Source organism: Chelonia mydas, chromosome 9, assembly GCF_015237465.2.
Source record: "Chelonia mydas isolate rCheMyd1 chromosome 9, rCheMyd1.pri.v2, whole genome shotgun sequence".
NCBI lineage: Eukaryota > Metazoa > Chordata > Testudines > Cheloniidae > Chelonia > Chelonia mydas.
In genome coordinates this window covers 53,730,196-53,752,367 of record NC_057855.1, presented here as the reverse complement: position 1 = coordinate 53,752,367, position 22,172 = coordinate 53,730,196, and the positions used below count along the sequence as shown (strand labels likewise).

At 45.6% G+C, this 22,172-nt stretch overlaps 1 protein-coding gene across 1 annotated transcript in view; it reads right to left on the bottom strand.

The window, feature by feature from the left end:
- Nucleotides 1-22,172, bottom strand: part of UBXN7 (UBX domain protein 7) — a 50,488-nt gene that overhangs the window by 9,228 nt on the left and 19,088 nt on the right. The window contains exons 8-9 of the mRNA XM_037908188.1: nt 21,209-21,602; nt 20,262-20,341 (exon numbers count right to left, since the gene is read on the bottom strand). Coding sequence (XP_037764116.1) covers nt 20,262-20,341; nt 21,209-21,602 — 474 coding nt within the window. The remainder of the gene's footprint in view (nt 1-20,261; nt 20,342-21,208; nt 21,603-22,172) is intronic.

Genomic DNA, 22,172 nt, shown 5'->3' with positions numbered 1-22,172 from the left:
AACTGATTGATTGATTTTTAAATAAAAGAGCATGTAGGAGAATTTCCTTTTTCTCTCCTGTTCTTGAAAAGTGGCATTTGCTTTCCTATTTCCAGCAGTTGACAAGAACATCTGAAGAACTGTGGGGGGGGGGGGAGGGGCCACATAATAGCATATATCACATTGGTAGATGTGCAGGTGAACGAGCCTGATAGGGTGGCTGATGTGATTAGGCCCTATGATGGTGTCCCCTGAATAGATATGTGGACATAGTTGGTAACGGGCTTTGTTGCAAGGATAGGTTCCTGGGTTAGTGTTTTTGTTGTGTGGTGTGTGGTTGCTGGTGAGTATTTGCTTCAGGTTGGGGGGCTGTCTGTAAGCAAGGACTGGCCTGTCTCCCAAGATCTGTGAGAGTGATGGGCCATGTGCCAGCAATGCCCCTCTGCCATGTACATTGGTCAAACTGGACAGTCTCTACGTAAAAGAATAAATGAACACAAATCAGTCGTCAAGAATTATAACATTCAAAAACCAGTCAGAGAACACTTCAATCTCTTTGGTCACTCGATTACAGACCTAAAAGTGGCAATTCTTCAACAAAAAAAATTCAAAAACAGACTCCCAACGAGAGACTGCTGAATTGGAATTAATTTGCAAATGGGAAACAATTAACTTAGGCTTGAATAAAGACTGGGAGTGGTTGGGTCATTACACAAAGTAAAACTATTTCCCCATGTTTATTCCTCACCCTCCCCCCCGCCACAGTTCCTCAGATGTTCATGTCAACTGCTGGAAATGGCCCACCTTGATCATCACTACAAAAGGTTCCCCCCCAGCCCCGCCGTCCCACCCCGCTCTCCTGCTGGTAATAGCTCACCTTACCTGATCACTCTCGTTACAGTGTGTATGGTAACACCCATTGTTTCATGTTCTCTGTGTATATAAATCTCCCCACTGTATTTTCCACTGAATGCATCCGATGAAGTGAGCTGTAGCTCACGAAAGCTTATGCTCAAATAAGTGTGTTAGTCTCTAAGGTGCCACAAGTACTCCTTTTCTTTTTATTGTTGTTTTTTTTTTGTTTGTTTGTTTTTGAGGAGGAAGAGGGGGAAAAACGTGAGAGGAAGGAGAGATATCCAACCAGTCCAACAGCAATGTGTCAAGAAGGGTGGGTGAATGCCCATGTCAGGAGAGGAGGGGAAAGGAAACACCATGTGTAGAACCACCATGTGTGGAAAAGTGGACTGTGGAGAGAAAGGAATACAGGAAATAGTTAAAAGGGGTGCAAGAGGGAAGCAACAACATAGCAAACAGAAATGGGGGAGGGGCTAAAGGATAATAGGAAAGCAAATGCCACTTTTCAAGAACAGGAGAGAAAAAGGAAATTCTCCTACATGCTTTTTTATTTAAAAATCAATCAGTTAAGTTTGCTGCTCACACCTCCCTGAACATTTTAAAACCCACCCTGTCTGTACACCTCAAACCACTTGGTAGGCAATAGACATTTTCTAGACAACAAAATCTGACAGCCAGAGATGAAAAGCAGTACTGTGTTCCTGCATAGAACAATCTTACCTGCAAAGAGTGAAACTGAGCTATTTACTGTATATCACTGCCCTCGAAACAGGCATCCACAGGAAATGCTACTATGAAAGAACATTAACACTGTTTTCTTTGCCTGTTTGAACCCAAAAGAGTGAAAGAAGGAAAGACACGGAAAATGGGAAGACAAGTGTGAGTCAATCCTTTAAGTGGAGCCAACACAACATATGCTTCTGCTCCCTCCCACCCCCCCAAACTATCTAGGGAATAGGGCAGTATTGAGAGTGCAAGCATATTCTGTGAAAATTGGTGTGCAATGAAGCAATACCCAGACTGGTAAAAATTAAAGGCTGAATAGCTGTAGCTCACGAAAGCTTATGCTCAAATAAATTGGTTAGTCTCTAAGGTGCTACAAGTCCTCCTTTTCTTTTTGTGAATAGTCTGAGTTTTCAACAAATTCAATGTTAGTGTAATGGCAACTGCCATTAATTAAGGTCTCCGTTTTAACTTCAAAATGCAATTTTTCCTCATTATAAACAATTCTTATGACTGTTTTGGACAACACTAACTGAAACCATGGAGGGTAAAAAACAATTCAGCATGGAAATAGCCATCATGAAGAACTGTCTTTCAAACTTGGCTCTGATTTGACTGAAAGCACCTGACTGCATAAGAATCAGCACATTTGCAGTACACATTAAGTGTGCCACTAAATAAGCCTGCCCATGTGCACAGCCAACTGTATAGTAAAATGTATTGAGAGGGCATACTGGTTGAGTATGACATTCTTGGCAGATGTGTAGTTGTAGCCATGTCAGTCCCAGGATATTAGGGACAAGGTGGGTAAGGTAATATCTTTTATTGGACCAACTTTTGGTGGAGAGAGAGAGAGAGAAGCTTTTGAACTACAAAGAGCTCTGGTGAAAGTATGTCTCTCTCACCATCAGAAGTTGGTCCAATAAAAGATATTACTTCACCTTCCTTGTCTCTAATATCCTTAGAAGGTGTTGTGACACCATGCCCCATATTTTTCATAGTAATATTATTGTGATACGAGTATGGCATAATTACGATGTATTTTATACAAGATAGGTCATGTGAGATATCACTGAAAAGGTTATGATTTACTGAATATGATTATCATACTTGCATGCAAGTATGATTTTGGTATCTGAAGTTAAGAATATTGTCTATGTATCTATTACCAATGTGTTTACACCTGGGAAACGCCCACTAGGTAAAAGACTGTCAGTCTAGATGGCTGGCTGGGAAGGGCCCATTCAACTCAAATGGACCATTAAGCAGAACAACTGGTCTAAGAAAATGCTAATCTCCCACCAGGGAGCCTTCCTGAGGATGCTACAAATAGCCTCCGAGTCATGGCTGCTATGACACCACAGGGGCATGTGACCAGATCACCTGGTACTGGACTCCTTGGAATACCAGTGTTTTTCCACTGAAAGGTGTGGGAAGCAAGCTGGGAGACACAGGGATCCTGCCATATGCAAAAGCTGTTTGAGGCAGGGGAGTGACATCATCAGGGTTCTTCACTGACTCCTTACCCATAGGAGACTCTTGGACACGAGGAACAAGGACCGAAACGGGGTGGTGGGGGGAGCAGCGGTGCTGGACCCAGACTAGAGGGATTTCTAGCCTGTGTGATAGGGCAAGGCCAGATGGCTATAGAAAAGTAGTGGGAGATAGATATATTAGCTCCAGGCTAAACAAATCCCTGGTACCAGGTTAAGTGAAATGGAAGCTGCTCCAGGTCAATTAAGATACCTGGGGCCAATTAAGAACTTTCCAGAAGGCAGGGAGAATGCTAGGTTGATTGGGACACCTGAAGCCAACCAGGGGCTGGCTGAAACTAGTTAAAAGCCTCCCAGCCAGTCAGGTGGGGGTGCATGTCAGGAGCTGTGGAAGGAAGTTGCGCTGTTGGAGAGGCTGAGTAGTACACACCATATCAGGCTCAAGGAGGGAGGCCCTGAGGTAAGGGTGAAGTGGAGCTTGAGGAAGTGAGGGCTGCTGTGGGGGAAGTAGCCCAGGGAATTCTACATGTCATGTTTCTAAAAGGTCAGCTACCATAGCTGATACTATTAGGGTCCCTGGGCTGGAGCCCGGAGTAGAGGGTGGGCCTGGGCTTGTGGCCCCCACCCCCACCTTTGCCCCCTGATTAATCACTGAGACTGGGAGACAACAGAGACTGTGCAAGGAAGGATAACTTCTCCTCACCTCCCTTGCTGGCTTATGATAAAAATGGCTCAGTAGACTGTGACCCTTGTCTCTAGAGAAAGAGGGGTTACGTGGAGGGCCACAGTGAGCCTCTGAGGCTAGCGAAATCCGCCAGGAAACGCGGGACCCACGGAAGGAAGGACAGTGCTTTGTCACACCTGTGAAAGCAATACTTGGGGTTTTAAGCTGCAAGCAAGTGCAGCTTGCTCCTTAAGAGCCTGAGGTTGGCTTAAATAATAATTTTGGATGAGAATTTGCTACTTCCTTAGTATACTAAACTTAGATTGTGTTTTTGTTTATTCGCTAGGTAATCTGCTTTGATCCATTTGCTATCCCTTATAATCACCTAAAATTTATCTTTCTGTAGTTAATAAATGTGTTTTTGTTTTATCACAAACCAGTGTGGGAGAGTTATATCTTGGGGCAGAAAACTGTTGCATATTTCCTCTCCACATTGGGGGGGTGGGAGGGGTGAATTTCATGAGCTTATGCTGTACAGATCTCTGGACAGTGCAAGGCAGCATAATTTTGGGTTTACACACTCCAAAGGATGGTGTGCTTTTGAGCAGCTGGTCAGTTCCTTAGCTGTAGCCTCCCCATGCAGAGCTGACCTCAGCAGCCTGTAAGTACTGCACTGGGTGTGTCCCTACCTGTGTGTATGCTGGCGAAAGAGCAATCTTGGAGAGCTTGGCAACTTATCACAGCAGCACAGTGTGAGAGGGAGCCCAGGCTGGTGGGTCAGGGGGCTCAGTGGTACCCCAGTTGCAGGTGGCACCCAGGGGGAACCCGCCACAGGTGTAAGTGACAATAGCCTTCAGAAGGTTCAAAGGACCTTAGCCAAGGTGGTAGAATTTGTCTTTTAACTATATATTTTATTGTAATCAGGGGAAGAGTTACCAATCGCAGACTACCAGAATTCATATACACAAAAGGTAGAGTTAAGGCTGTACATGCAAAAGAAGGTTCCTTACCTGTACTGTAATTGATGTTCTTCGAGATGTGGGTGCCGACATATATTCCATGCCATTCGGCCCAGTCACGTTCCTATGCCTATGTAAGGGTGGCACCAACCTCACCCTCATCAGATCTCTCCCACTGGAATCCAAGGCTAAAGACTCCAATGCAGAGGGGATGGAAGGTAGGTCGTGGAATACACATCTGTACCCAAATCTCAAAGAACAAGTTACAGAACAGGTAAGTCGCAGTTATTATTTCTTTGAGTGGTTGCGAATGTATATTCCACTCAGGTGATTTACAAGCAGTAACTGAAGGAGGTGGGGCTCAGCATCTACCTAAAGAACGACAGCAGGACTCCCTTTCCAAAGTTTGCATCTGATCTAGACGCAGTTGTAATAGCTGCACTGAAGACCAGGTAGCTGCTCTGCAAATGTCCAATGTAAAAACGCTGAGGAATGTGACTGAAGCCGCTTGGGCCCTTGTCAAATGAGCTACCAGTCTTTGTGGAGGGATGGACTGAGCTACTCCATATACTGCCATAATATAAGTAGTAATCCATCTGCAGATTGTCTGCGCAGAAACCACCTGACCCTTCACCCAATCCGCGTAAGACACAGAGCCAAGGTGAACATGGAAATGGTTAGTCCTTTCCAAATAGAATGCCAAACAAACAATCTCACATCCAATGTATGAAGGTGCTAATCCTCTGTATTCGAGGGCTGTTTAGGAAAGACTACAGGCGAATACATAGTTTAAGGTGAAACTGAAATCACTTTAGAAAAAAACTTTTCTTAATGTCCTTAGGGCCAACTTATTCTTGAAAAACTATGTGCAGAGGTCCTGCCATAAGAAAACCTGTCTTTTGTCAAAGAATGGACAGAGAACAGGTTGCCAAGGGCTCAGATGGATGTCCTGTGAGGGCAGCCAGCATCGAATTATGGTCTCACAATAGTGCTCTTAACAGGAAGTAGGGATCACCACCACCACCTTTAAAAAATAAAGTCTAGCCACAAGGCAGTTATCCAAAGGAAGCCAATTTTGTCTTGGCAGGTGGAACACCGAGATAGCCACTAAGTGGACCCCTGAACGAACGTAAGGGACAGACCTGAGGACTTAAAATGCAACAGATAATCCAAGGAGTCATGAATGAGTGCTGGCCTTGGCCGGATTCCTCGAGCTAGAGACCACACTGAAAAACACTTCTACCTGGCCAAATATGTACTCCTAGCAGAGAGCTTTCTACTGCACTGCTTCTGAGCATTATTCTTCCTCCTCATCTAACCATGTGTTATGGAATGGGATGTAGGTGGTCCAGGCTAGTAGTCATAGCAGGAGTCATGGCTAGTGGGTGGAGCAGACGTCCAGGGTGGGGAGTGAAGCCAAGGGTCAGCACCAGAGTCAACTGCCAATCACCAGAGGGGCAAGCCAGAGTCAAGGTCACAAGTTAGAGGCCAGGACTGGTAACTGATTGGAGACGAGGCGTAAGGGCGGGAACTGGAGGAGACACAAGGATCAAAGCACAGAACAGGAGCACGGTGGGAACAGATGTAAAGAGAGAGGTAAGAGGCCAGGAGCGGACCAGAGCAGGAATCAGGAACAGGGTTAGGTGAAAGAGACAGGCACAAGCAGGGTCCAATGCAGCCATAACAGGAAATCACCTTATTGCTCAGACAGACTTCCTGTGCCTCCTTCAGCCTGAAATAGTGTGGTTGGACCAATTGGTGGAGCTGGGTGATCCTCCAATCAGGGTTCCTGTGGGTAATGTCTTGGCTGAGGCTATAGTCCTACTAGCTTCTCGGACCACCAGGTTTTGACAGACATTGTGTGGAGGCCAGGATGCAGCAGTGGTCTTGGTTCACGATCCAGGACATCAAACATGCAGCATCCATGCCAAGAGATGCAGACTGATCAGCGCTGGATGCCAAATATTGTGTCAGAAGGTTTGGGAGGAGGTGAAAAGGTCTGGAAGGCTGAACAGAAAAAAAAAAAAAAGTCCAAGAACCAACACTCATCACAGCAGTTTGGCTAAGACAGTATCAATGTGACATGATCCAACTTCAGTTTGAGGATAAACTGAGGAATTAGCAGCAACAGGGGGAAAGCATACTTCATCTCCGGTCCCCAGCCCACATGAAAGTCATTGGTTAAAGAGCTCAGACCAAAACTGACTGCATTTCTTGTTGTCTTTTGTTGCAAAACAGGTCAAGTGATGAATACCACGATCTCTGAACACCTTGTTCTTCAGGGACCATTCATGATTCTGGAAGAAAACTCTGCTGAGGTGGTTGGCTAACTGATTCTGAGCATGGGGTAAGTGTGCCACTGTGGGGCTAATATCCTCCTTGATGCAAAAGTGCCAAAAAGACTTCACTTCCTGGAAAAGCTGGTTGAAGTGAGTTCCCCCTGTGGAACATTGCGGTAGTATTACTGGTAAGTACATGAACAGCTGTGCACCTGATTTCAGTCTGAAAGGCCTGGCATTCACTTTAAATGGCTCAAAGCTCCAGAATGTTGATATGAAGAGAAGCTTCCTGCTTGGTCCCCAAACCCTGAACTTTTAATGTCCCTAGATGTGCTCCCCAGCCCACTTTGGATGCAACAGTAACTGTAGTCCTGGTTGGAGAAGGGCGGGCAAAGGGAACACCCTGGCAAACGTTGATCTGATTTCTCCACAACTCTAGGGAGTCCAGGATCTTTGGTAGAATCCTTACGAAGCTGTCCATCACCTGACAATTCAGGAGAGAGACTAATTTCAACCAGGCTTGAAAAGGATGAAGATGCAATTTCGCGTGCTGAACTATGGAAGTGCATACTGTCATATACCCTAGCAATCTCAGGCATATGCAGATTGTAGCTGAAGGGTGAGGCTGGAGGCATAGATGGATGACAAATTACCTGAAGTCTCTCAATCATCAGGAAAGCCTTCAAACTCATACAGTCTAGCATGGCCCCAGTAAACTCTATGGTTTGTGCTGGCTTTAATGTTGACTTCCCTTTGTTCAAAATCAGACCTAGATCAAAGAGATGACGGGTGAACTGGACGTGCAGAGGAGTCACGTGTTGGCCTATCCTCAGCCTCAAAGGGAGCACTGAATTGATGACGATGACCTGCCAGTACAAATCTCAAACTTCCTGTGGACTGGGAAAATTGCCACATGGAAGTAGGCAGCCTGAAGATTGAGAGCAATATACCAGGTAATTGTGATCCAACGTAGGGAGGGATTATACCCAGGGTTACCATGCAGAATCTCATATTTCATTAGTTTGTTGAGACTTGGAAGATTGAGAATAGATCTCACCTCTCCCTTGGATTTGAGGCTCAGGAAATAGAATTCCTCTTGCCGATGCTGAAGGAGGAACTTCCTCTGTAGTTCCCAAAGTGCAGAGTCTGGACTTATGAGAGATGTCCCTGAAAAGGGGTGGGGTAGGGAGGTAGGAATGGGAAATGAGCATAAGTTGGATGGCATAACCTGATCCCACAGTGCGTAGGACCCAGTAGTTGTTTCCCAAGGGCTGCAGAAGTGAAACAGCTTGTCCCTGAATTCAAGGGATAGGTGAGACTGTCACAACTGGAATGCCCCTCTCGATATGCAAGTCAAATAGACTCCCTGCCTGAAACTAGCAGAGAGCAAGCTGACTGATTAAAATTGGACCCAGAGGGTTTTCTCCTCTGTGCTTTACATTCCTTTCTAGGGAACTCTTGCTGCCTAGCAGGGTAGGATGACTGCTGGAAACATTGCTATGAATGATATTGCTGGTCACCCCCATAATGACGTCTCTTTGTGGCCAGGGTACAAATCTCCCAATGACTGCAAAGTAGCACAAGAATCCTTAAATGAATGTAAAGTCTCACCAGTTTTCTTAGAAAATGAAAATGGACCTCTGTGCTATGTTGGATGTCAGGAGCTATGCCGTAAATTTGCAGCCATGCGGTATCATTACAGCTGAGGCCAAAGTCTGGACAAAGGGTCTGCTACATTCAGTGCCGACTGCAAAGAAGTCTTTCCCACCAAACAGCCTTGGGCAACGAATGCCTTCAATTCTTCCTTGGAGGATTCTGGCAACTCATCTGTAAACTTGGACATAGTGTTGCAATTTACTAAGTCATATCTTGTAATGAAGAGGTTGAATAAAAATTTTTCTCCCCATCAAATCTAACCTTTTAGACTGTCGTCTTTTGGTGTGGATTTATACCTAGTCTGCCACAGTCTTTCGTTTGCCACCGCCACAACAAGGGAATTACAGGCTGGATGTGAGGGAAAAAAAACCCACACAAAACCCTACCTGGGGGACATACCGCCTTTTATCAGTACACTTCACAATAGGCGTTAAGGATGTGGAGGTATTCCACAGAGACTTTGTAGGTTCCAAGGCTGACTCTCCCTATAAATGAAACATTCTCCCTGGAGCTGAAGAATGAATATCCACTGACTTATGCGTTTTCTCCTTAAACTCAGTCTGAATACCCGTCAAAGCCATTTGTCTCAATAGATCATGATAGGATTTAAAATCCTCAGGCACCAGAGATAAAGAATCTGGCACTGCAGTGTCATCTGGTGACAAGAAAGAGGACACTAGCAAAACCAGTGACATCTCTGTGGCAACATGTGTCTGTAACAAGGGCTCAAGCTGAACCAACTCAGAGGGAGCCCCTCAGTCTGTGACTGCTTCACAAACAGCTCAGGCAGGGAGATTACTAGGGGACAGGCAACCCAGTCCTCGACTGAGCTGTGGATCAGGACGTCACAAACTGAGGAACCTCCCAGGGTTTCCAAGGAGGCCACTGTGGATTGGGGTATGGTATTGGTGACCATTAGGAAGTAGGCCAAGAGTCTTTATAGTGCAGGAGTGGTACCCCAGGATGTCTCAACAACCTTTGAGAGCAGTAATGCAAAGGTGAAGGAGAGGGAGATGTCTCCAAACTTGATATTAAAGAACCTTCCAAGTAGGCTGAAGGTAATGGAGGAGCAATTCTAGGCAGAGCCAGTCACATCCAAAGCCCAATATACAGGTATCAGTGGAACCAACAATGGCACAGGAGCTGGCACTTCAAGTAGTGATGGGGGATTGCACTCGTACTCAGTGCGTAAACAGATGTTGGTACTGAAGTTGAAGCTGGTACTGGACCTGCAGATATAGACAGCACTGCAATCGTTGTCAGTACCAAAGATAGTACGGGGCCGATGAGACTCTGTACTGAGAAGGGAGCAGACAAATTCTGCCCCTGGGTTATGATGTGGTGTGGACAACGGTGCAGACAATAATGATAAGTCTGCAACCAGTCTGGGTGATCCTGAAGCTACCGAAACAGGAAGCCATCATAGTTGTCTGTTCCTGAGTAAAGGGAGAATCAGGAACAGAAAGGCACAGCAAGTCCACTGCTGCCTGATAAGTCGCCAGTGTGGAAAGAAACTGTGCCGACACCACTGTCCTCGGTAATAGACTCAACAGACACCCCACAGAAGGTACTGGAGTCAATGGTATGGTGTCTAACTAGTCACACACTGGTACCGGAGAGTAGGTAGATGACTAATCTATCTTGTGTATGGGAAGACTCAGTGCCAGTGTCCACTCCTCTTAGAAGGGAAGGACAATGCTCTGAGCTCTGGAGTGGCCCCAATCCATTTTGTGAGTTCTTTTTCTCAGAGTCTAGAAGAATGCTCTCTCTTCCTCCTGGGTGGAGGATTCAAATCCAGCTATGGAACCCCGGTATGTACCGGCTCAGGTGCTCTCTGGAGGGTCTGATGATTTGCGGAGGTCCCTGGTGTCAAACTGGGCCTCATGGGCTGCTCCGAGTGCAAGTCTCTAGCCACTTGTGTTTTCTTTTTAAAAGATCTGCAGATGGAGCACATTTCCTTAATGTGCTCTTCCCCATGGAACAATAAACACGGAGTGTGGGGATCACTAGTAAGGACAGCCACTCCACATGATTGATAATGCTTAAAAATCCAGTGAAGGCATCACACAAGGCTACATTTCTACTAAACTACCTCCTACAGTACTACTAAAATTAACCATTTACTCAAAAAGTACAGAAAACATTGCAATAGAGAAACATGAAGGGAGATACCACACCGAATGCTCCATCTCAAGCAGCAAGTGGTGAGAAAGAACTGAGTGGGGTCAGGGCAGCACTGCTCTTATATTGCCATGGGAAGGGCTAGGGGCCTAAGGGTGTAAGTGCTGTCCTGATGCATGCTGCTAAGCAAAGTTTCCAACTTTGGTGCATTGGGCATGTGCACACCTGAGGGGAATGCATGCCTCCAATCACTGGAAGAACATTAACTTTGATATTTTCTAACTTTTGAGTATTTAACAAATCAACTGTAACTGTTTTGTTTCATTGGATGAAGTGAGCTGTAGCTCACGAAAGCTTATGCTCAAATAAATTTGTTAGTCTCTAAGGTGCCACAAGTCCTCCTTTTCTTTTTGCGGATACAGACTAACACGGCTGCTACTCTGAAACCTGTTTTTGCTATGGAATTATAAAACTTTAAGAATTCAAGTAAAATATAAAAGCAAATTTGAAAAGATTCCACACAAATGATTGCTGGCTAAGACAAGGCATAAATGAGGGTTGAAGTGCATGAAGTAAAACTGGTTCCTAAACATAAGATGAATAGCTTTGTCAATGCTCTTTGGGTGTGATTTTTAATACAGTGATATTCAAATCCCAGGTCTTCAGAACAATCTGACAATGATGCCAAAATATCCTGTAGGTTTGGTATGTTTTCTTTAAAAATGTGCCTGAACTAGGGTGAGACCAAAAACTTACATTTGGAAAATAAAGCAAAATTTCAACTCAAGAGTAAGGTGAATGTCTAATATATCGCATTTGGACCAAGCCATGTCCTCATTTTCTTCAGCTAAATAGTAGTAGGCATCCTTCAGTCTCGAGAGACCACAGATACGCACCCCGGAGAGAGAAAGAATTTACTCAATTGTTTTTTATGGCAGCCGTGACTGTGGCTGAAGAGACCCACTCAAGAGAGAATCTCCGATGCGTCTGACACATTTAAAGATGGTGTTTCAATCCTTTGGGCTCTGCTTTCTGCGAGCTCTTTTCTCCTCTGCTAAGCTGAACTGCTTTTTCTCATAACTCTGGAGACTTTTGTTAAGCTCATTTAAAAAGGCTGCGGTCCCGAGTGTGATCTTCCCAGTTATCCACATCCATGTCCATTTCTTTGATGTCTCACTTGTACACATCCTTGAAATGCAGTCTTTTTCCAGATGCCAGTTTGCCATAGAGGATATCCTTTGGGATGCGCCGTTCATTCATTTGGCACATATACCTAAGCCAGCAAAGGTGTCGCTGTTTGAGGAGTGTTTGCATGCTGGGTATACTGGCCCACTTGAGCACTTCAATGTTGGTGACTCCGTCCCTCCAGGAAATTCCAAAAATTTGACAAAGGCAACATATATGAAAGCTGTTAAGCCTCTTTTCCTGATGAGAGTATAAGGTCCATGCCTTGCTTCCCGAACTAAAAAAGTGTGTCGGTTAAATGATACATGATAAATAGCAATCTTACTTCAATTCTTCCTAGAGTTGAGCAAACGCTCTCTGAAGTTTTGTACTTTTACAAAAGGACATCAGAGAATTCCAGAAAGGGCTTTTATGTCTACTCAGTTTGCAGGGTCACTGCTGGTCATACCCCACTTCATGAGCAAGCCTGGTTGCTAGTAGTATAATGGTACTTGGGAGAGTTATGCTATTGCTACCAGATGACCACCTTCCTACTATAGTAAACAGTTCTGAGGAACAGTGCAGAAACGCACCAGGAACTGCGTTGACAAAAAAATTCCCATGTTAGGGGGATCCCACTATGGGGAAAGTTCTATTATCTATGTACAGAGGGGAACTGTGGAAATATGTAGTCAAAATTAGAGAAAAGGACCCAAGAATCAGGAGTTTTGTATTCTATTCCTGTCTATCACAAAGGGCAAGTCACTTCTCTCCATTTCGCTCACTATAAAATAAAGAATACCTAAAACGCTGGAGTCAGATGAGACAATGTTTGTAAAGTGCTTTAAGTTGCTAATGAAAAGGTATTTAATTAGAAAGCGTTATCATATGAAAGAAGCAAGCAGCATTAGGACCAGGGAAGACACTAGGGAGCCTGTATAGGGACTGGACGTGGCAGTGAGAACAAAGGACCAGCAGTGTCTGAATGTGGTACTCCTGGGGGGATTCTGCACTAGTGTGCATGTGCAAAATTTATGTTCCCTGCAGATTTCTTTGCTTCCCCACAGAAAAATGACTTTTGAAAGGGAAGCAAAGGGAAGTGTGAAAGTAGAATGAATTATATTGAAATTATAATTCATTAAAGAAATGCTACTTGAGGGCTTTGTTGAAATATAGTTGTCAGGAAGAGAAATATTAAGGAGTGTGAGACAATGGGTCCTCAAACTAATTAACTTAGAGCTCCTACTGAGCTAGGAGATGGGTAAATGTTAGTATGCAAATAAAATATGTATGTATATTTGTCAGTTTCTGCTTTCTTTTGTCTCTTATGTTAAATTGGCTTTGGCTTAGCTGTATAAATAAGTTATCTTGAGCCTCAGAGAGGGGCTCACATCTGGGTGCATTAGCAAAGCACTTTGCTAATAAACAGAGTGGTCTGACAAATTATGAGAGTCCTGAATCTGACTTTGACAATTTGGAGGTTCCACCGAGATGGCAACCGTCTTCTCTGGGGCTGTGTGACTCCAGATTGTTCTTAGGACGGCCGTGGCAAGCCGGCACTGGGCATTTGGCCCGAGCGGTCCTCCGCCAGAACAGAAGGGTGCATGACCACAGTGAAGTCTACGCCATCAAACCTGTTGGTTCCCACTCTGTTCTGGTAGGGATCCCGGGATCTGACATCAGGAATCTGGTCGGGTAATTATTTCTGTGTTTTGTCCGGACTGAGGACTGTCTTGTCTCTGTGTCTATCCGTCCTCCCTGTGGTGTGTTTGCGTCTGGGCGCTGTCTCTGTCCGGGGATCGGCTGATCAAAGGGCTCCTGTCCCCATGGTCTGAGTGAGTGAAATCTGCACAATCGCAGCCGCACCGCGCCTTGGGTAAAACCCTTGGTGTGAAAGCAAGGGCGATTGAGGCAGTAGCCTGTGGGCTCCTTTTGTTTGTTGCACCGGGCATCGCTCTGACGAACCTGACTTTCCTTCTTGTGTGATTGGTGTGTAAAGTCCTCCTGTATGGGTAACCAGATGTCTAAGTCGGGACAGTTCCCTAAAGGAATGCCGGCTCAGTTTATGTATTTTCGGAAGAGTCCGGACTCCTGTAAATTTCTGGAAAAATGGTCTAGGCTAAGGGGGACAAATAGAGTGGCTACTACCACGACTACGCTTCTGTCCCCAGAAGCCTTTACAGCTATTCTGAGGGAAAATGGGCTCTTTTCCCACAGAAATGGTCTATAAGGGACTGCTGCAGGCAGAGAGAGAATCTGATCAAAATTGTTTGACTATTGGGTAATGTAATCAAAATCACTAAAGGATGTAAGGGGTTTCTATTGGAACTTAACTTGGCTGCTCCTGGTTGTGTCTAGTTGTACAAGATGGAAGTGTAATCGGGGTACAGCTGTGTAAAAGAGTAATCACAGTGCAAGGGATGTTAGGCAAAAGAGAATTTTGTGTGTGTGTGTGTGTGTATAGTGCTAAAATCTGAAGCTGTGTCTCAGCTATTACCTGAGAATAAACTTATAGCTTGGTACAGCAGAGAAACTAGTGCAAACATGGTCTGTTGCACAAGAGGGGAAACTGAGGTACTCCACCTCATGAATTTCATAAATGATCAGTGAGTGGGGTAATTCACTAGCCTGACTATAGAACAGCCTGACTATAGAACAAAAATAAGTACGGCCTGGAGGTAATTCTTCTGTTTTTCCTGCAATTAGCAAGGAAATTTGTAAAAGAAAGTGGTATTATTATTAAGCAATAATCTGTCCCCACCAGGGGGGTGGAAATTGTTTCTTTTGTTTTTAGACTCTACAAGCAAGCTGGCGCCAGCGGAAGAATAACTCAGAATACCATGGATCTATGTTTTGTGTTGTTTGTCTGTGGTGTTTGTCTTGTTGTTAGCATTGTTGTGTTTTAATGAACAGAAAACCTCATGACATGGGTGGGGGATGGCTTCAAAAGGCTGACCTCGGGGGCGGGGAAGATGTGTATGGGAATGCAAAAGGCTAACCCAGGAGAATCCCAAAATTCAGTGGCCACTGTTAGGATCTTGGGACAAAGACTGAGAAGATGTCTTAAAAGACAAACTCGGCCAACTTAAAACTAAATTGGCGAAAGGAGAGGTTGATTGTTTCATGCAGTGGTGGGAAGAGGCAAATCACAGGTGGACAGAATCAAAACTTGCCTCTCTCAAAGATTCTGGCTTCTATCCCACCAGATGCAACTCATTTTACTGTTGTTGATTTGTGCTCTGCTTTCTTTTCTGTCCTGGTTCACCCTGACTCCCAGTTCCTGTTTGCCCTTTCTTACAAGGGGCAACAGTACACATGGACCACACTGCCCCAGGGGTATACTGAAAGCCCGTCATATTTTTCCCCAAGCATTAGCCCGAGATCTTGCTGACCTTGTTTTCCCATCCAGGTCCACACTAGTCCAATATGTAGATGATCTACTCCTCTGTTCCCCTTCATTGTCTGCCTCTGAAACTGACTCTTTAGTGCTCCTTACTGCCCTAGCAAATAAGGGTCACAAAGCTTCTCGCTCTAAACTACAACTCTGTCAAGCTTCTGTCACATACCTTGGCTTTCTCCTCTCCCAGGGTTCCTGTGCACTTTCTCCCACCCGCGTCCAAGCTATCCTTAGCTTTCCCCGACCCCGCTCCCTACGCCAGGTCTGGAAGTTTTTAGGCATGGCTGGATTTTGCAGACAATGGATTCCCCAATATACCTCCCTTGAAAAACCTCTCCAGGAACTCACTTGATTCTCTGTGCCTGACCCCATGCCGTGGCCCCCTGAGGCCAATTCTGCCTTTGTTTCCCTCAACCAGGGTTTGGCTTCTGCCCCTGCCTTAGGGCTGCCTGACTATTCTAAGCCTTTTACCCTTTTCCGCCACTAACAACCTGGGTGTGCACTTGGAGTTCTCACTCAGATGCACGGAGAAAAGAACCGCCCAGTGGCTTATTTCTCTGCCACTTTAGACCCTGTTGCCCAAGGCTTACCCCCCCTGCCTGCGTGCTGTGGCTGCTGCAGCGTGCCTAGTCGAAATGTCTGATTCCCTTGTTCTCCGCTCTCCTCTTACCCTCTTGGTCCCTCACTGACCTCAGCCTGCTCCAAGACTCTGCCCCAGAAACCGAGAGAGAATCCTGGGTTGCCCAGGGTTGCTCTCTACATCCCGATTCCTTTTGGCGCTCGCCTACTGGCACCTTTGTAGCCCTCTTTTCACTCTACCCATCTCTGGCCGCCCTGCTACACGGTGTTTCGCATGTCGTAAAGGAGGGGATGGTCTCTGCTGTAACAAAGACAGGATGGTGGGCCCCCCCATTTTAGCTCTTTTGCAGCCCGCCACTGTGCAGCCTGTACCATTTGCCAAAGCCATAATATTGGTAAACCATGGTAAAAGTGGCCATGGGGTTCCGGGGCCTGCCTCAAGCACCATTCTTGCACAAATGCCTAAGTGTCAACAGTATGAATTTATATTGGTTATGGTATGTTTATTCTCCGGTTGGATTGAAGCCTTTCCTTGTTGCAAGGCTGACTCACTGTCTGTTGCCAAATGTTTGTTAAATCATATTATGCCTGCCAAGGGAATTCCTGCTATTCTGTCCAGTGATCAGGGTACACGTATTACTGGACAACTTGTTCAACACCTGGACCGTATATTGCATATCAAACACCTGTTGTACTGTCCCTACCACCCACAGAGTGCAAGTGCAGTTGAAAGACAAAATTGTGTACTTAAGAATAAGCTTGCTAAAATTCGTGACTCTACAGGATTAAGCTGGCCAGTAGCCATTATGGACATGAGATCCACTCCATCCCAAAGGCATAAATTAAGTCCCTTTGAAATTGTTATGGCCCACGGAACCCACCTCCAATGCTTGCCACAACCTCGAGCCAGGTGATTGGGTCTACGTATGGCGCCATCATCGAAAGCACGCCTTGGAGCCCTGGTGGAAGGGTCCTCATCAGGTACTGCTTACTACACAGACGGCTGTTAAACTATCTGGCATTGCAGCATGGATACATGCTTCACAGTGTAAGAAGGCACCATCCCCAGAGAACCAATCACCACCTCAGGACAACGCAGAGTCAATTTTGACTCCAGAAGACGACGTAGAGGAACAGTCTGCAATACCTTACAATCTACGCTCTCGTAAGGGTTGCCACAAGCAGACGACGAACAAAAAAAAAAACCAAACAAACAAAAAAAAAAAGCAGTAGCGAGCCTAGTGCCTACTGCCTGGTGGGCATAAAACCGTGACTGCGGTTCCCTCAGCTGAGGTTGTCAGAACCAGAAGAGCCTTGCCTCCAACATGCGCCTCTGCCTGTTCCTTGGCTGCTGGTATCTTACGGTCTGGGGAGACCACAATGACAATTCTTTTATCCAGCAGCAGGTGTGGATAGCTCAGACCCTTAATATTTCTAATTGCTGGGTCTGCAGCCACATCCCAGCCCACTCTCAAACTGGTGTTCCTGTCCTGGCTATCCCACTCAAGTCCCCAGACCTGACTGGAGGGCTTGTCCGTTTAACAAAATATGGAACAGCAATGACACTTGGGAAGCGGTGGGAATAAATGCATCTAAATGGATAAGTGTGGTGGAGGGAAAAGGTCACTGGTGTTGGGTGTGTAATGGGACAGGGCTGGATCTGGGGAAAAGCCGTTGTGGCCAATGGTGTATGGGATTATTCAAACAAAACTAAAAAGTGGCGGGCCGGGTACAGAGATATGAATTTTTTTCTCAACCTGGGATCAAACAGAGAAATCACTCATGTTCCCCTACAGTAACCTTAGTGAAAACAATACAATCTTTCAATGTCATGCAAATAACACCATTCCTTGTAAGGAGAATTACCCTGTACCCTTTGGGGGATACTACTCCTCCTTTGCAAACACCTATATGACAAATGGGTGCAACCGACCCTTCCTGGCCTTAATAGGCCATCACTGGGTGTGTGGGACCAGAGCTTATACTATACTACCAGCTAATTGGTCAGGAATCTGTTATCCCGCCCGACTCTTCCCACAATTCCAAGTGCTAGGAACCTTCCCTCGAGAACGCCTCCGCAATTTCAGGCAAAAAAGAAAGGACTTAACAGATGCCCAATAGTATGTAAATAACATAAGCCCCTTAACCTGGCAAGAGGCCACTGGCGGTTCCTTAATACCATTAGGGGGAGTAATACATCATGCAAAAAGGCTCCTAAGGTTACAAGCAGTAGTTGAAATAATGGCAAATGAAACCGGAGAAAGTTTAAGAGCCCTGGCCAAAGAAACAGGGGCAGTCCGACAGATGGCCCTCCAAAACCGTCAGGCATTGGACATAGTGCTGGCAGCAAAAGGAGGGACTTGTGCTCTCATTGGAAAAGACTGCTGTGTGTATATACCAGACAACACCAATGAGGTAATAGATCGTGCTAGCCACTTAGAACAAATCGGATATCTTCCCCACGAAGAGCCAAGTTCTTTATGGAAGTGGCTAAGTAACCTTTTCAATTTCTCTGGCATAGGAAACTGGTTGTTTCAGGGAGCCCTAACTCTCCTGTTTGGAATCCTAATAATTTTTGTATGTTTTCAGTTACTTTCCTGTTGTATCCAAAATTGTGTCAGGCATGCTACACAGATAGCTGCCCCAAACCAGAGTGCTAATTTGATGATTTTAAATATCACTGATGAACAAAGAGATAAAGAATGATTGATATGTGGAACCCAGTCATTGTTGGTCATTGCGTAGCTTGACCAAAAGGAGGGATTGTGAAAGTAGAATGAATTATATTGAAATTATAATTCATTAAAGAAATGCTACTTGAGGGCTTTGTTGAAATATAGTTGTCAGGAAGAGAAATATTAAGGAGTGTGAGACAATGGGTCCTCAAACTAATTAACTTAGAGCTCCTACTGAGCTAGGAGATGGGTAAACGTTAGTATGCAAATAAGATATGTATGTATATTTGTCAGTTTCTGCTTTCTTTTGTCTCTTATGTTAAATTGACTTTGGCTTAGCTGTATAAATAAGTTATCTTGAGCCTCAGAGAGGGGCTCACATCTGGGTGCATTAATAAAGCGCTTTGCTAATAAACAGAGTGGTCTGACAAATTATGTGAGTCCTGAATCTGACTTTGACAGAAGCCACAAGAGTGGTCCTGTGACCCTCCTCAGGAGTATGTTTCAAGAGGCCTAGGGCAGCCGGCAGAGGTAAATCACTGTGGGGCAAGAGGCGGGACTGTGGAAGACCTGGCTGGTGGCTTCTACCCTGCGCCGGGCTCAACTGCTAGTCCTGGCTGGGCTGGGGATGATGGGACTTCCTCTTCTCTTGCATAGCATCTGGGGCCAGGTCAGACCCACCCCCAGATTTATCCCACAGCTGAAGGAAGCTCTGCAAACTCCTTCCCCGCCCTTGCTTCCTACACCCATCGCTCCTCAGCTGCAGGGATCCCTGTACAGGGAGCTGCTCCCCCAACCCCCGTGCATCCAGTTGCCCTCATATGCAGACCCTCCCACCAAACCTCACCCCCGCCACCCAGAAACACCCCCCCAATGAGCCCATTCCCCTGCACCTGGACCACCTAGACAAGCCAGCCACACCTATATCCCCACCTCACCAAGCCCTAGCTAGCTGCATTTGGACCCCCCACTGAGCTCTACCCCCACACACACACCCAGACCCCCACCCCCACCGAGCCCCAACCACCTTCACCTGGACATCCCTGCAGAGTCCCATTACCGTTGCACCCGGAACCCCCCCAACAAGCCCTTGTGCATCCAGATCCCCCTGTACCCAGATCCCCCTCTGAGTTGCCCGCACTCAGATTGCCCCCACACAGAACCCTTTCAACCCACACCTGGATCCCCCCACATTAAGCCTCTCCATACTTGGATCCTGCCTTGCTGAGCCTGCCTTCCCAAACCTGGTGAACCTGAAGCAGTGGTACAGGACCCAAGGGTGTTTCTGGGGCAGGCCCGGTCTTTATGCTGCGTCAGGGTTGGGTGCAGCCTCACTGCTGAGTCAGTGACAGGGGGGAGGCTGCACAGTGATCTCCCACCTCTGTGCAGCCAGTGCCCTGTGCTCCCCAATTCCATGCTGGAGCCTCCTCATTTATTTGACAAATAAAATTTGCAGAATTTTAAAATATTATGCGCATAATTTTTTTGGCAAAGAATTTTTAATTTTCTGGAGCAGAATGCCCTCAGGAGTAATGTGGGAAAGATAGTTATACAGCAAGAAAGAAGCCTCATAGCCTGACAGCACAAGCCCCTCCATATGTATACCAACCACTTTCATATTTGGTTAAGTCTAATTTCATAGTGACATCAGAAAAAAGTATTTTCTAGTTTCAGCTCTCTTCCATTCAAACAAGGATCTCCAATTAGCTTCACTTACCAGAAGTTTAGCTTGTTCAGGCAGTGAAATTTGTTCCCTCTTTCCATCTGGATACCTTAGCATCAGCTGTGCCTTTGGTCCTAGTGTAAAGTAAATTGCTACAGGTTAACAACAGGGCATCTGAATTGAGCTCTTTTGTACATTTAGATGGTGTACTTCACTCTAAGGGAGAAGAGGATTAGTGAGTGGAAATTAACACACACAAAAGTCTTAAAGGTGAACAGCAAAGCTTGGTCCATGAAGATGAACTTCTGTTACATGTATTTTTTAATCAAAATCCCTGTTTTCATTATTTTTTTTTTAAGTTAAAACCAGTGACTGATACCGCTACTCCCCCTCATCTTCACAGGGAAACCACAGCAAAGGGAATTTAAGGTGCAGGCCTCTGCTGACATCATAGCTATTTGCATGCCAAACCGATGCCATTCCCCTCTCTTTAGTGCACTCTCTACTTGAACATTGCTGCACTGTCTTGTGGAAAACTGCTGTAGTCCTACTGCCTACCAGCAGAGAAAGCCAGGGTGTGGGTGTGGGGGTGTAGAACTTTTGAGGTCCATCTACACTAGGAAAACGTGCACCGATACAACCACACCAGTGCAGATATGCTGCATAAGTGCAAAATGGACTTACATTTGTGCAGCGTACCTCACTTGTGCGAGCCTCACTACGCACATCTACATTACACAAATGCCAATTTCTCTAATATAGATGGGCCCTCAGACCAATAGAAACTCAGATTACAGTTCAGTGATTAACAGGTTCTTGGCGTTTGTGACGTCATTTCACGCTGCTGAAAGTAGAGGGACGTGTCCAAACGGCAAACTTTAAGGATAAAGACTAAAAAGGTGTTCTTAAAATTAGGACTTAAGCATGCTTGATAATATAAAAAGGCTGTTGCAAAGCTTTTTAAAAAAAATTTAAGTTACGTTTAAAGGGGAAAAGCTCACCATTCGCATCCAATCCCTCCACTGCACTTTCAGGCTTGTCAGCCGATTCCTCCAGTATCCCAGCATCAATACAGGACACTACTCGATGGTTTGATGTTGTTACAGGATCAGTCCTTGTGGGGGGGTCAGGCGGAGGCCTCCGGCTCTCCTCTTTCCTACACCCCAAGTCCTTGTGTGGAGACTTCCTAGACTTGGCAGGATTCTCGGACTCATCATCATCATCGGAGCCACAAACAGAAATAAATTCCTCACTTCCAGAGAAAAGCTCAGATTCAGACTCCTCATCTGATCGGCTGTCCTGTTTGACCTGGGAGGAATCAAAATGCGTCTCCTGCAGGGAGGCCCTGATGGCAGCTTCCATCTGGCTATCCTCACTAGCATCAATGAGGCTCTCCTGTTTGATGTAGCCATAACACAGAAACGAAAAAAAATCCCAAAAAACAACAAATAAGCAAAATATTTTAACAGGAATTAGAGGACTTTAACAAAGGATTCTCAGGTGACATCTGATAGGTGTGTAATGATTAAATGGTGTGGCAGCCAGCTATTCTACAATTTTAAAGCCTGTATTTCTCCTTTTTGAGGAATACGTAAATTATCCACAATTGACATCTCCCCCTCCCCCACTCCACTATATTCTCTGAAGCAATGCTGATCATGGAGTACTGTCTATTCCAATCATTCCCAAACCTTCATAACATGTTGGATCACCTGCACTCTTCCAACTGTCCAGTCTTGATTTCCATATTGCAGCTACAGTATTTGTCTGCCTGGAAAAGTACTAAAAGGTCTATAATAAAGAGGCAAGTTGTAATAAGCTCCCTTTAATGTGGTGATCCCAAACTTTTCATGTAACACCCTCCCTTATCTCTGCTGCCTCCCACCTCCTAGGAGGGACAGTCGGGAGCCATGGCCAGGGCTCCTGGGAGAGGGGAAGGTGCGGAGGTAAGGGGGCTGAGGATGG